Genomic DNA, 14,580 nt, shown 5'->3' on the forward strand with positions numbered 1-14,580 from the left:
AAATCTCCAACTCTATAAATTTCCAACTCTATAAATCCCCAATTCCATAAATCCCCAACTCCATAAATTCCAACTCTATAAATCCCCAATTCCATAAATCCCCAACTCCATAAACTCCAACTCTGTAAATCTCCAACTCTATAAATTTCCAACTCTATAAATCTCCAATTCCATAAATCCCCAACTCCATAAATTCCAACTCTATAAATCCCCAATTCCATAAATCCCCAACTCCATAAATTCCAACTCTATAAATCCCCAATTCCATAAATCCCCAACTCCATAAACTCCAACTCTGTAAATCTCCAACTCTATAAATTTCCAACTCTATAAATCCCCAATTCCATAAATCCCCAACTCCATAAATTCCAACTCTATAAATCCCCAATTCCATAAATCCCCAACTCCATAAACTCCAACTCTGTAAATCTCCAACTCTATAAATTTCCAACTCTATAAATCTCCAATTCCATAAATCCCCAACTCCATAAATTCCAACTCTATAAATCCCCAATTCCATAAATCCCCAACTCCATAAATTCCAACTCTATAAATCCCCAATTCCATAAATCCCCAACTCCATAAACTCCAACTCTGTAAATCTCCAACTCTATAAACTTCCAACTCTATAAATCCCCAATTCCATAAATCCCCAACTCCATAAATTCCAACTCTATAAATCCCCAATTCCATAAATCCCCAACTCCATAAATTCCAACTCTGTAAATCTCCAACTCTATAAATTTCCAACTCTATAAATCCCCAATTCCATAAATCCCCAACTCCATAAATTCCAACTCTATAAATCCCCAATTCCATAAATCCCCAACTCCATAAATTCCAACTGTATAAATCCCCAACATTCAATTCTTCAAATTCACAAATAATTCTCTTCTTATATCACCATTTTTCTAACGGAAGTTATTCCTGCAACTGTACACGCGCATCGCGTGTTCGTGCTGCAACCAGACGGATGCTGAAGAAATCAACTAAGGTCCTGCACACGTTTCGCGTTCGTCCTGTGTGTCGCGTGTTGCGAATTATCTCACGCAACAGTCTACGATTGCGGAGAATGTTGGGTCCGTTTTAGAGTAGTGGCCTTCTTCCTGGTCGTTAATTAACACCTCGATATCGTGTTTGGAAACGTGCTGCGAATGAATAATTCCTCGTTCAATTTTATCTTTTCGAACTGCTTTTACAGTAATTCGAATACTATTCCCTTCTTACTTATCGGACATGCAAGTCTTCGTACCTTTTTACAAATTTACAAGTTTTTAGGATGTAGGGATCTTATTTGTGGATCTAGGGATTTTAGAACTTCAAATTTTAATTTGACAAATCCATAGATTCGCATATTCTTATCATCCTCGAATCCTAAAGTCCTTAAATCCCAAGGTTCTCAATCACCTATGTCCCTAAATTCCCAAGTTCCCAAAATTCCTAGATTCCCGAATTCCTACGTCCCCAATTTCCTAACCTATCAAATCTCTAGATCCATCCATCAAATCTCCAACTCCCTAAATTGCGAAGGTCCCCAAATTGTCCCCCAAATTGCCAATATCCCGAAATATTAAAATTCCTAAAAGTCTCGAGAAATAAACGACCCATATGCAGCTCATCCCAGACAAAAATACTTCTCGCGCCAGCGATCCCGACCACAACGGCGTCGCGGCAATTAAACCCGTCATAATGGCGCGAAAATGGTCGGATTTAAAAATGTCCATCGAGGCGGAAACGCAGCTAGCAGCGGTAGCTCGTCAATAATAGCCCCAGTCCCGTCTCTTCAGATGCAACGAACAATCATTACGCGTCCATCGAGCACCGGATAACAGTTTCGTCCTCGCTATCGACTTTCGATCATCGCTCTCGGTGGTTTCCATACCCTGTCCCGGTGTGTCGACATCGATTTTCGATCGTTCGCGCAGCCCAGGCTCTTTCAGCGTCGCGTCTTAAAACGGGGGGGTGGTACCTTAAAAATCCATTTCGCACGGGCCATTAGGCACACATGTTAACCAAACATCCACGGCTTCCAAAGCAAACTGTGTCCCGCGGGCTTTTTCACGAAAAATCCTCGGTGTGTGTCTCTCCTGCCGGGAAACCTCTGGCGAACGTAGGAAACCGTGTTACCGGGAAAAGTTTGCCGTGGAAATTGCAGGTGTTATGTTTTCTGTCGTTACGGTTCCGTGTTTTGATAAGGGGATGCTCGCGGCGCGGAAACAGGCACCCTCTTTGCGATCGTTCAGCGTTGAATTAAATGGCGCGTCTTAACTTGTGTCTCCTGTTATGAGGGGGCGACAACGCTTTATGGCGCGCTGTGATTCTAGAATTATGGCTTTGCCAGATTATTTCCCTTTTCTATTAGTTTTAGAATTAGGTGCAAATGTTACGGTTGAGGGGTTGGCTGGTGATGGTGACGTGTGGTCAGATGTGGATACGGGTGGGGATAGGTCGGTGTTCATTGGTGTATGGTCAAAACATAGGTGCATAGGTGTATGGGTGCATAGGTGTATGGGTGCATATGTGTATGGATGCATATGTGTATGGATGCATAGGTGTATGGGTGCATAGGTGTATGGGTGCATAGGTGTATGGGTGCATAGGTGTATGGGTGCATAGGTGTATGGGTGCATAGGTGTATGGATGCATAGATGTATAGGTGCATAGGTGTATGGATGCACAGGTTTATGGGCGCATAGGTGTATAGGTGCATAGGTGTATGAATGCATAGGTGTATGGATGCATAGGTGTATGGATGCATAGGTGTATGGATGCATAGGTGTGTAGGTGCATAGGTGTATGGATGCATAGGTGTGTAGGTGCATAAGTGTATGGATGCATAGGTGTATAGCTGCATAGGTGTATGGATGCATAGGTGTGTAAGTGCATAGGTGTATGGATGCATAGATGTATGGATGCATGGGTGTGTAGGTGCATAGGTGTATGGATGCATAGGTGTATGGATGCACAGGTTTATGGGCGCATAGGTGTATAGGTGCATAGATGTATGGATGCATAGATGTGTAGGTGCATAGGTGTATGGATGCATAGGTGTATGGGTGCATTGGTGTATGGGTGCATAGGTGTATGGATGCATAGGTGTATAGGTGCATAGGTGCGTAGGTGTACAGGTATATGGGTGTATAGGTGTATAGGTGTGTATAGATGTGTATAGTATAGGTGTATAGGTATGTATACGTTCTAGGTGTACATATGTGTACATGTATGTATAAGTGTATAGATGAAGTTGGTATAAGTAAGTTCAATGCAGTGTCCAAATGTTAACTACTGGCCAACTAGAGACATAGGTCTACTTCACTACTGAACTTCAATATTAACTAACAATAATTGGTCAGCTATACATAGGTACTCTAACTTCATAGCCTCACAGGTACTCATAGTGTCCATACACTGTTATGAATATACATAAATGCTATCATAACACAGTCAACTAAAAATTTCTAGGTTATGAAGTTTCGAAGGGCGGGAAATTCAAACGTTTATTAGTTCCGTTAGCAAAGTAGAAAGGAGTAAAAGAAACGACACGAAATGTGGAGCAGAACCTCTCCGCGAACTCTCGCGTTTCCCTTTGTCTCGTAGAGCATTCGACAAATAATCGGTCTCCCCTCTGGCGCAATATAATGATATACCTCGAAGGAATACTCCCGTATTCAGCTGCCTACATTCGTACGCCTCGGATGAAATTGTCTCGCGAAGTGGCTCACAAATATATTACAATAAGAACGCAATATTCTCGTCAGACTTTGGGGTAGTATTGGCTATTCTCGAATCGCGTCTGATTTTTCTCTTCCTTCAAAGTGATTTTTCTCCTTTCTGCCGGTAGTAGCTCTACAAAGATGTGCCTCGGTGGGCACAGATGGTACACAGTGATTTATATACACGTATGTGCCGGCTCTGTGTATATTCTGCGAAAGATGGCGATATCGTGCGACAGAAATGATAAATTTTGCGTGGGAATTCCGAGGTTTAGTTCGGAATAAAAACGGTGGAAGTTAGAAATGAAACGGACGGTGAAAGTTAGATATTTTCCTGCGCTCGGGGCTTTGGGGCGGAGCCAAAGTAAACTAACTTTACTATAAATTGTGTAGGAGGCTAGTTATATCTCTAAATTGTATTGTAGGCTGTTTATACCTCTAAATCCTATTTCTTTTTCGTGTAACTCGTCTCACAAAGCTAATTTAAGCTCCTAACAGAATCGCAACTTTTCGACGACATATGCCTGTAAGGTGGCCAAGGGTTGATCCCCGTATCTCTGTCAATATTGTCTCTCCCTTTTCACGAGGGGACAGGCTATTGTTTGGCTAGGAATTTTAAAAGCATTAATGCGCTCTCCAAACCGTCTAAAAAATAAAGCACAGGCAAGGAGTGGCGGGAAGGAATCACGTGTTTATCGAGGAAACACGAGCTACGCTGAAGTGTCAATCAATCGCCCGGAGAAGTCAAATATTTGCCCTTCCAATTATTCGGTCGACACGCGAGTCGTCGAAAGGGCAGACGCCCGGGCACGATCCAATATCGTCCCCAAATACGTGTATCCATACCATTTGTCGCAACGTATAATTTTCCTAATTATCTCTGAATCACTCTGTGTTCCATTGCAAATTGTACCACAACTTTGTACCATCTGTTCATGTCGAATATTTTTGGTACACCTGCGCTGTGTGAAGTATCTCGTATTTTATTAAAAATAATTGTTAACAATTTTACAAGATACTTCTTTCAGGCAATTCTTAAAGTAGAATGAAGGTTGTCATTTTAAAAATATTATTCTATGAAAAAGTGATTGTCAGAAGGATCTTTTGTAACAATTATTAATGGCGTGATTAAAAATTTTATGCACATAAAATGTAATAATCTATTATGTATATACGTGCATAAAATATAGGTTCTGAATTAGAAGAATATTAATAAACTACCATTAAGCTTGCATATATCCGGTGATTAAAAATAAATGCATTCAGTTAAGTAATAAATTATGAAACTGTCAGTCACCTAAGAGAATCGATTTTCCCTGGGTTCACGCTTAGCGCGTATCGGAAAGGGTCGAAAGAAAAAGTTTCGAAGCTCCGATTAATATGCGCTAACGCTATTAATTAATGCCGGTGATAAAACGTGTACAGGAGAAGGGTAGGATTCACGGTCCGTAGATTCGTCGTTGAAACGGCAGTCACCCCTGACGTCTTAACTTCGACATCAGAGAGAGGGCTGTTTCCGGGGCCCGATATTATCTGCAGGAGAGTGCTCGAGAATATTATACGTGCGTGGGGTGCACACACGCCCCCGGTGTATCGAGGGCCAGCTACTTTAACCGTACTCGAGAGCGTGGCGCGATAGAGAGTGTCTACAGAGGAGACCCGTCCTACCTAACTATCCTCAGTGTCGACTGCTTGCTAATCGAATTATCGATCCCTGTCCCCAGACTGGCTCTCGAAGGGAATATTAGATTTTCGACGAATTTCAATGCGCGACGCGAGCCATCGCCGCGGGCTTCTTTCGCATTCCGCTTTGTCGCGCTTCCTGTTAACGCGACACGTACCTCCCCTTTCAACGATACCCTTACGTCGTTACTTTCGCGATAATTTCGTTGCGACGGTAATTGAAGGAAACCGGTGTTTCTTCTTCTTTTGATCTCCTCGATTGATACTTTCAACGCTTCGAACTTTATAACTTCAGTAATGGCACCACTTATGTTAGAAACTGTGGGATATTTTTAACTTGATCTGACTTGTTGTAACATAATTTACCTTAATCTAACTTAAACGAATCTATTGTAACGTAAATGCAGTTTAATGTAACATAGTTTAATTTAGGTTAAAGCCATCACTAGCTGCTGATGATTACTATAGCAGCAGTGGTGTTATTAGTTAGTAGTGGACATTCTATTGTAACTTAAACGAATCCATCGTAACGTAAATGCAGTTTAATCTAACATAGTTCAATTTAGGTTAAAGCCATCACTAGCTGCTGATGATCACTATAACAGCAGTGGTGTCATTAATTAGTAGTGGACATTCTATTCTAACTTAAACGAATCCATCGTAACGTAAATGAAGTTTAATCTAACATAGTTCAATTTAGCTTAAAGCCATCACTAGCTGCTGATGATCACTATAGCAGCAATGGTGTCATTAATTAGTAGTGGACATTCTATTGTAACTTAAACGAATCCATCGTAACGTAAATGCAGTTTAATCTAACATAGTTTAATTTAGGTTAAAGCCATCACTAGTTGCTAATGATCATTATAGCAGCAGTGGTGTTATTAGCAATGAAAATCTTCCAAATGAAGCTGCTAATAATTTTGAGCATGATTTAGAAACTTGAGGTATTATTTGAGTGGACATTCTATTTTAACTTAAACGAATCCATCCTAATGTAACGTAAACGCAGTTTAATCTAACATAGTTGAATTTAGCTTAAAGCCATCACTAGCTGCTAATGATCATTATAGCAGCAGTGGTGCTATCAATTAGCAATGAAAATTTTCCAAATGAAGCTGCTAATAATTTTGAGCATAATTTGGAAATTTGAGGTATTATTTGAGTGGATATTCTATTTGTACGTGTTCCCAAGATAGTAATAAATTTAGGTTAAAGCCATCACTAGCAGCTAATGATCACTACAGCAGCAGTGGTGTTATTAATTATTAATAAAAATTTTCCAAATGAAGTTGCTAATAATTTTGAGCATAAAACGTGAGGTATTATTGAAGTGGACATTCTATTTGCACGTGTTTCCTAGTAGTGATAAATCGTGGAAACGTATCTGGGGGCACTTACCATCGAGCAACATGTATATGAGACATCACGTGCGTCGAGGCACGTTTTCTCCCGGCAGACAAGTGGAAAAGAAGGAAAGGGGAATGGGGGATGGTAAGAAAGAAAAGTATGAGGGATGGTAAGGGAAACGTCGGGGAAAAATTCCAATATGCCTCGCAACTCGGAACGGCTGTGCACGGAATGCGTTCGAGTCCTTGATTGTGCATCGAAAGCATATTTTTCTCGTACTTCCGATATTGCAGCGGCGAGTTCTTCTCTTTGTAACTGGGCTGCGCCATTTGGATCTCCGGTTTCTTTCCTCCCTCTCTCGGAAGATGTATTTTTCGGTGACGCGCGAGCGAGGGCCACGCGTGGCCCGGCAGAAAAATTGTCCGCGTTGAATCGCGAGCACGATATCAAGTCCGCCTATCTAGAACGCATCCAACTTCCACCGATGGGGAATATACATCACGCTCGCTCGGCAAACACCTATCCAACTGAATTGCGGCCGTATCGCGGTGAAGCTTGTACCTGACTCGAACAACTTCCGTCGCGCGTTCTAAATATCCTCCGGGAGACATAGCTCGAACAAAAGTTATAATTCGGTCGCGGCTCGTATCCGTTTCACCGTCAGATCTCGTACTCCCTCTCTAACCTGTTTCTTCCGCGCTGTTGCAGGTGATGCATCGCTGTCGCGTCGGGCTTTCGGCTGAATCGGTACGCAAAACGACGAGCCAGTCGGATATGAGGTCCGTGTAACGCGAGCGGAAGAAGAGCTCCTTTCTTGAAACAAGACCTTGAAGCTTATACCCGTGATCCGATCAGAGAGTGGTTAAAACAACCCGAAGAAATCGGTAGATGACTTTGAGTGAACGCCGGTTGGCCGACCCGCGTCCAACGCCGAAGACGTACCCGGTCGGGTACGGTAGTCACTAGGGCCCAGACCAGCGTCAAGATAAAGTCAGTGAGAGCGGTACCCCAGGATGCGCAGGAACGGGTGGTGCCGTTAGTGGTGTCCAACAGCTCGTTGGAGGGGCGTGTGGAGGGAGAAGGGGGCCGCGAACACGGGCCCCAAAAGGGCCTGCTGGATGGTCTAGCTCCCGAGCAGCCATCGTCAGTGGATTCGCGGATCGACTCTGCGAACGTGACGGTCGAACCGTCGAAGGACCTCGGTACCGCGTGCGGTGGTCCAGGTCGAGCGCACTCGGATGCAGTACAAGATCCGCTCAAGGTGGACGAATCGAAAGCCTGCGAGGCGTTGAGGATCGAGTGCGGTGTGGCGTTGAATCGCACGCCGGTGTTGGTCCAGCAGTGGCGGCAGCAGCGTGAAGAGCCCAGCGCCGCGTTGGATCTGCAGCTGATAGCGGACGGCAGCTCGGAGGTCCGCTCGAAACGGCCGAGAAAAACGTCGGCTGACGTCGAGGAGACGTTCGACAGGCGAGGAGGACAGTGTCCGACGCACGGCAGACACAGAGCCGGCGTCTCGAGGCATCACGCGGACAGCACGCGGAGGAATTCCAATCGATCGTGTCGGGTTCATGGTCGACGGAGGGACCGTCCGCGAGGAAAAGCCACGGAACGACGCAGCCAGGATCCGAGAAATTTGACGGCGAACGAGTTCGAGTGCGCCGTTATAAGGTTGGAACAGGACCCCATCCTCGAGCCCGTCAGGATACTGGGCTGCCCGCCCGCGGAGGGACTCGAGATATCCTCGTTCCTCGAACCGGCGCCCAACTACGCTTACCCGGGCATCGAGGCCCGCGTAGCCAACGGCGAGACTCCCTGCTTCAGCCTGTACGACCCGAACAATATTCTGCCCAAGAGCCGCGTAGGCAGCATCGCCAAAATCCTCGAGGGACCTAATCGCGCGGTGAAGGACATTAACCGGAAGGTGTTGGCGATGGCGCGTGCCATGACGCCCGCCTGGTCCCTGCGTTTACTCGGCGTCAGCTGCGGTTCCGTGGTCTGCGCCTGGGGACTACTGCTGATACTGTCCGTGCTGGGCGGTGGCGCCTCTCATGGTACCGCCCTCGGTGGCTTTGGTTTCGGAAGTTTGTCGGGAACTATGGACGACATGAACACTGCGAGATGCCCTTGGTTGTGCACGTGTACCGGACAGGAGGTCGACTGCTCGCATCGGGGACTGCTGCAGATTCCTGGAGATCTGGCCACCATGCTTCTCGCCGAAAAACTGTGAGTACTTATGCTATTTTCTTTTATCATCTTACAATCTCTGCAACGTTGATTTCGTTCAAACTTCGTAACTTTATGCAATACATCAAATATAATAATCTTGAGAGACTATAGTGTGCAACTCTTTAAAATGAGGGAGAAATTTATGTTCATTGTTCAGCGATGCATAATAACCTGACGAAAGAATGTCGGATTTTTAGTCCCATAATAAAAGAGCATATGTCTTTACATTCCAAGCGAAAGAACTTCTACTAAATTTTAAAAAATATTTTTGAACACTGACTGGAAAAATTATGCAATATATCAAGACTCTTATGCATATGTAATTGCATGATGCATACGTACTTAATGTACCAATATCTTTACAGTAATATTGATCTTTGAATTTTATTTCGTTTCAAGAAAAAACTTGAAACACTATTTCAGCAATAATTTGCAAATAAAACGTCATAAGACATCGAATCGATAATAATCGCGATAAAATAAATATCAGCGAACGCCAGCGTAAAAGCGTTGTCCGATCGAAGTGGACGTTGCAGACATCCTGTCGTATCGAATCAATAATCGGACGATCGCGTTTATTGTTTCTCTCGTTTCCGGCGACGACAAGCGCTTGTTTTTGCAAGGTGAATGGAAACGTAACCAAACGTTGATTCGAGCAGGCTCTCGAGGCAAGAAGCGTTAATTTAAACGGAATTGCTCCCGGTCGAACGTCGATGCGTGGAAAGAGAATCGAACAGCGGTCGTTAAGCTTGCCGCATATTTCCTCGCGGTGGGTTTCCGCGCGGCATGAACGTCGGTTTAATAGTTTTGCATTTCCTCGTGGCGACGGTGGCCTGAAGAGCGATAAAAACGCAACGGGCCGCAGTAAAACGCGTTACAACACGGCTCGAATAAAACGTCAGGTATCCTGGGCGCGGGACTTCGGGTTTTATCGATGATAACGCGATGGACAACGTGATAGTATCCATAATTCGCGAATGCATGCACTTTGTACGTTCGTGATGCTCAGGAATTATTAAACATTGGACTCTTCGTTTTTAACTTCATGAGTACAAATTGTGTTCGCTATTTGACACGTTTAATAGCAACTGCTAATCTGTATTAAAGATATGTTTCAAGACATATCTTTATGTAATCTGATTTGCAAGTTTTGAGAACACTAGTACTATAATTTTTGGATTCTCATTTTTAAGGTTAGGATTTAAGGTATTTAAGGGTAGTTCAAGTATGAAGTTTCGATAATAGGGAGAGATCTGTCAATGTAAAAATTATAGAACCCCATGTAGAGTGTAATTGTAACAAAATAAAATTTGGTAATATACGTCATCCCTTAAAAAATGATAGAACACCATAGTGTAATAATAACAAATTAAAATTTAGCGTAAAATAAATTATGGAAAGTTAGAAATTGAGTTATCGAACGTCTCGAGTCGATTAAAACGATCCAGCAACAGGGGAGCAATCAGACACGGAAGAACGTTGCGAGTTAAAGCAACCCCTGGAGATTCGCTGGAAACTCTGATGACCCGTGTCACTGGTAAATCGATGCATCTACGTACGCGTATAACGCGAGACCGTTTAGCTGTCCATAGACCGCAGATTTAGACCAGGTTACGAGCTGGGAAATCTGGTTCTCTACAGTCCCTAATTATCTTGACATCAGCCGTTCTACGGCCAACACAGGTACAAACAGTGATTCTCAACGGAGATAGTGACTCGACTGGAAACTGGTTTCTACTATTTTATAAACGAGATTTATTCTTTTTGTGTTTATTGAGACAATGGACTTCGTTTGATCAAATTTCTATTCACAAGTTAGATTTTAGGTATTTTTGTTTATATGTTTTGAATGGTGTGCGAGTTGGAGATATTTTCAAGTATCTTCTGATGACTTTAGGAAGAGTCAGAACCAAAGGAAGAATTGCTAATTTCTCTCTCTAATCGTACTCTAATTTATAAAAATTAGTAAAGTGTCATTTTCTAAGATTTTTCAAGTATGAATCTTCTGATGACTTTAGGAAGAGTCAGAACCAAAGAAAGAATTGTTAATTTCTCTCTCTAATCGTACTCTAAATTATAAAAATTATTAAAGTGTCATTTTTTTAAATATATGATACTTCTTGTCAGAATGAATTTGTCAAAAAATGTCACCCCATTCAGAAATGAACTATTCTTAACCAAAATAATTTTTAAATAATAAAAAACTTCTCAACCGTAACAAAGTTAACTAGGAATAAATGAACTGAAGTGAACATTTAATACAGATTATCCAGCTGTCAATTGTTCCATTGATCAATTCCCGACTGAAAGAAGTTTAAAGTTCACAAGTTTGTCAACTGTCCATTTCACCGTAACGCATCATCCCGTCACCAGCAGACGGCATTTGATTATCCAATCAATCGGCCATCAAATTAAATCCTGCGATCAATTCGTCTAGCTCGAGAATTTATGATCAAAATCTGTTGTTATTTACTCGAACGACAGAATTCTTTGTCAAAATTAAAGATTCAAATGATTCGATCCAGCATGCCGATCCCACGGCAAAACACCGGCCAGATAAAGGTGAAAAAGAAGGACGGAAATTATGTATGCCGAGCGTCGAGGTTTTCGCGTTTCTTTCACGATGAGGCTTTCGTGCCATCGCGTCGGTAATAATGTATTTCGAGGATTTAATTATTCGCGGTATCCCTTCGATCGTCGACGGCATATTAATCGTATGCTAATCGATCGTCATTAATGGGGCCCTGTTACAGCGGTTTGCCGCGGAACAAAACAAGAAATCGGTCTACCTTCCGATAAATTGTTTTGCTTCTTGTAATCGGGTGTCTGCTTCGTTAATAAGATCGTACAGAGAGTACATAGTATGTCGGAAGTTTTTAAATTTAAGGAAAAATACTAGCGACATCTGTTATTAATTCGACGTAATTCAACGCGTCGTAATTCCACGCGTCGTAGTTCCACGCGTCATAATTCCATCCGTTGTAATTCCACGCGTCATAATTCCATTCGTTGTAATTCCACGCGTTGTAATTCCACGCATCATAGTTCCATGCGTTATTAATTCCACGCGGGGTAGTTCCATGCGTTGTAATTCCACGCGCTGTAATTCCACGCGTGGTAGTTCCACGCGTCATAATTCTACGCGTTGTAATTCTACGCGTCATGGTTCCACGCGTGGTAGTTCAACGCGTCATAATTCTACGCGTTGTAATTCCACGCGTTGTAATTCCATGCGTCGCAGTTCCACGCGTCATTAATTCCACGCGTCGTAGTTCCACACGTCGTAGTTTCACGCGTTGTAATTCCACGCGTCGTAGTTCCACGTGTTATTAATTTCACGCGTCCTAATTCCACGCGTTGTAATTACACGCGTCGCTGTTCCACGCGTTATTAATTCCACGCGTTGTAATTTCATGCGTCGCAGTTCCACGCGTTATTAATTCCACGCGTCGTAGTTCCACACGTCGTAGTTTCACGCGTTGTAATTCCACGCGTCGTAGTTCCACGCGTCATAATTCCATCCGTTGTAATTCCATGCGTTGTAATTCTACGCGTTGCTGTTCCACGCGTTATTAATTCCACGCGTCGTAGTTCCACACGTCGTAGTTCCACGCGTTAGAATTCCACGCGTTGTAATTGCACGGGTCACATATGTTACTCAATTTTATTTTGTTACAATTACACTCTACATGGGGTTCTGTAATTTTTACAATTTTAAGGATCACATATATTACTCAATTATATTTTATTACAATTACACTCTACATGGGGTTCTATAATTTTTACAATTTTAAGGATCACATATATTACTCAATTATATTTTATTACAATTACACTCTACATTGGGTTCTATAATTTTTACAATTTTAAGGATCACGTATAATATTACTCAATTTTATTTTGTTACAATTATGCTGTACATGGGGTTCTATAATTTTTACAATTTTAAGGATCACATATATTGCTCAATTTTATTTTGTTATAATTATACTGTACATGGGGTTCTACATTTTTTACAATTTTAAGGCTTGCGTATATTAAAAAATTTTTGTCAAAATACATCTCGTTAAGTCATCTTGTACATGTTAGTTGATGCCTCAGTATTTTTCTGATGTCTTCAAAATTTAACAGTAAGTGCACACTTAATGTTAAAAACAGTTGTAACAAAATTTTATTTTGTCACAATTACACTGTATGTGGAGTTCTACATATTTTACGATTTTAAGGCTTGCGTATATTAACAAATTTTTGTCAAAATACATCTCGTTAAGTCATCTTGTACATGTTAGTTGATGCCTCAGTATTTTTCTGATTTTTCAAAAATTAAACAGTAAGTGCACTTAATGAAACAATACAAAAAGTGTATTGTTATTTTATAATTTCACAAATGATCACCCCAGAAATCAGCATAAATTAATGAAAAGATTGCGCTAATCACAGCAGTGGAAAGCTGCATCCGAAACATCGAATAAACAAAGGCTGTAGAGGGTGTACTATCTGTTTTTCCAGCGCGTCGCGTGACCCCGATAGGCAACCCTTCCATGAAACGGCTGACAGTAGCAGCGCCGGAAGGGTGCTTATGATTTTTCGATTAGACTGTGCAAACATCACGCGACAAGGAAAACAATCGTAACGGCAGTGCCGAGTGTTTGAGTAAGGAACGTCTGCCATATTCGACTATGCGGGTCAAAACGGTGACTAAACTCGTACTAACATAAACTGCCTCAAGAAATCGATATTTCCCCCCCGGTTAAAAAGTTGACTCCTGTGTCGCTTCGTTGGTTCGAAATTGTTGGAGCTCCTTCGAGATTGTTAGGGCTTAATAAAATTCATCGGCCGATAAGCGAGCTAATGACGCAAATTAATCCGATTTGGCGTGGCTCAAAGAGTCCGCTCGATTATCCCCTCCTCCTGGAACGGCGGGGGCTTTGTTCGCGATCTCGCGTCGTTCTTTACCCCGGCCTCCTCTGCCGGAATTGTAATTAAATTTTTTCGTCGCGATGTCCCGTGCTCGCCGACGCGTGAAATCGAGGGACACGCGCGGTCCCATTCGGATTCCTCGAGTGCAACGCGGTGGCCCGCATAGTTGCTCGCGCGCCGTGAAACTACGCGTGTCGACGGTGAAACCGGCCGAGGCAAAACGAACCTGTCGCATTTACAAATTTCGTTTTCGTACGTTTACGTAAATTCTATAGATTAAGGGCTGCGGGAATTGGAAAGGTGGAGAGATGTTAGGGGGACTCGGACTCTTATGGGGACTTTTCGTTTAGCATTCATTTATCTGGGTGGAGGTTCATTTTGGATTTTACTGTTCACTGATTTGGGAAATTGGGATTGATTTTGGAGTTCTTTTTACTGTTCTATTCAAGGTAAACAGCTTGGAGATACTTGATAAGGCGAATAAACGAATGTGTGTTTTATAACTACACGTTGGATAATTGCACGTTGGATAATCACATGTTATATATTATCCTGGGTTGTGTAGTTACATACTGTGACTACCATGATTCAATTTGATGATTCTGGGGTGATTTGGATAGAGTTGGATTGATTTAGATCGATTTGGATTGGGTTGGACAGGTTTGGATCGATTTGGACAAGTTTGAAT

At 42.5% G+C, this 14,580-nt stretch overlaps 1 protein-coding gene across 5 annotated transcripts in view; it reads left to right on the forward strand.

Annotated features, from left to right (window-relative positions):
* sli (slit guidance ligand) overlaps window positions 1-14,580 on the forward strand; it is a 604,758-nt gene that overhangs the window by 40,138 nt on the left and 550,040 nt on the right. For 3 of the 5 annotated variants that reach the window (XM_076539932.1, XM_076539935.1, XM_076539936.1), the window contains exon 1: window positions 7,645-8,969. In XM_076539932.1, coding sequence (XP_076396047.1) covers window positions 8,677-8,969 — 293 coding nt within the window. In that variant the 5' untranslated portion in view covers window positions 7,645-8,676. Of the gene's footprint in view, window positions 1-7,454; window positions 8,970-14,580 lie in introns of those variants that run through there. The other 2 variants (XM_012282307.2, XM_076539933.1) reach the window with 1 other exon arrangement.

Source organism: Megachile rotundata, chromosome 15, assembly GCF_050947335.1.
Source record: "Megachile rotundata isolate GNS110a chromosome 15, iyMegRotu1, whole genome shotgun sequence".
Lineage (NCBI taxonomy): Eukaryota > Metazoa > Arthropoda > Insecta > Hymenoptera > Megachilidae > Megachile > Megachile rotundata.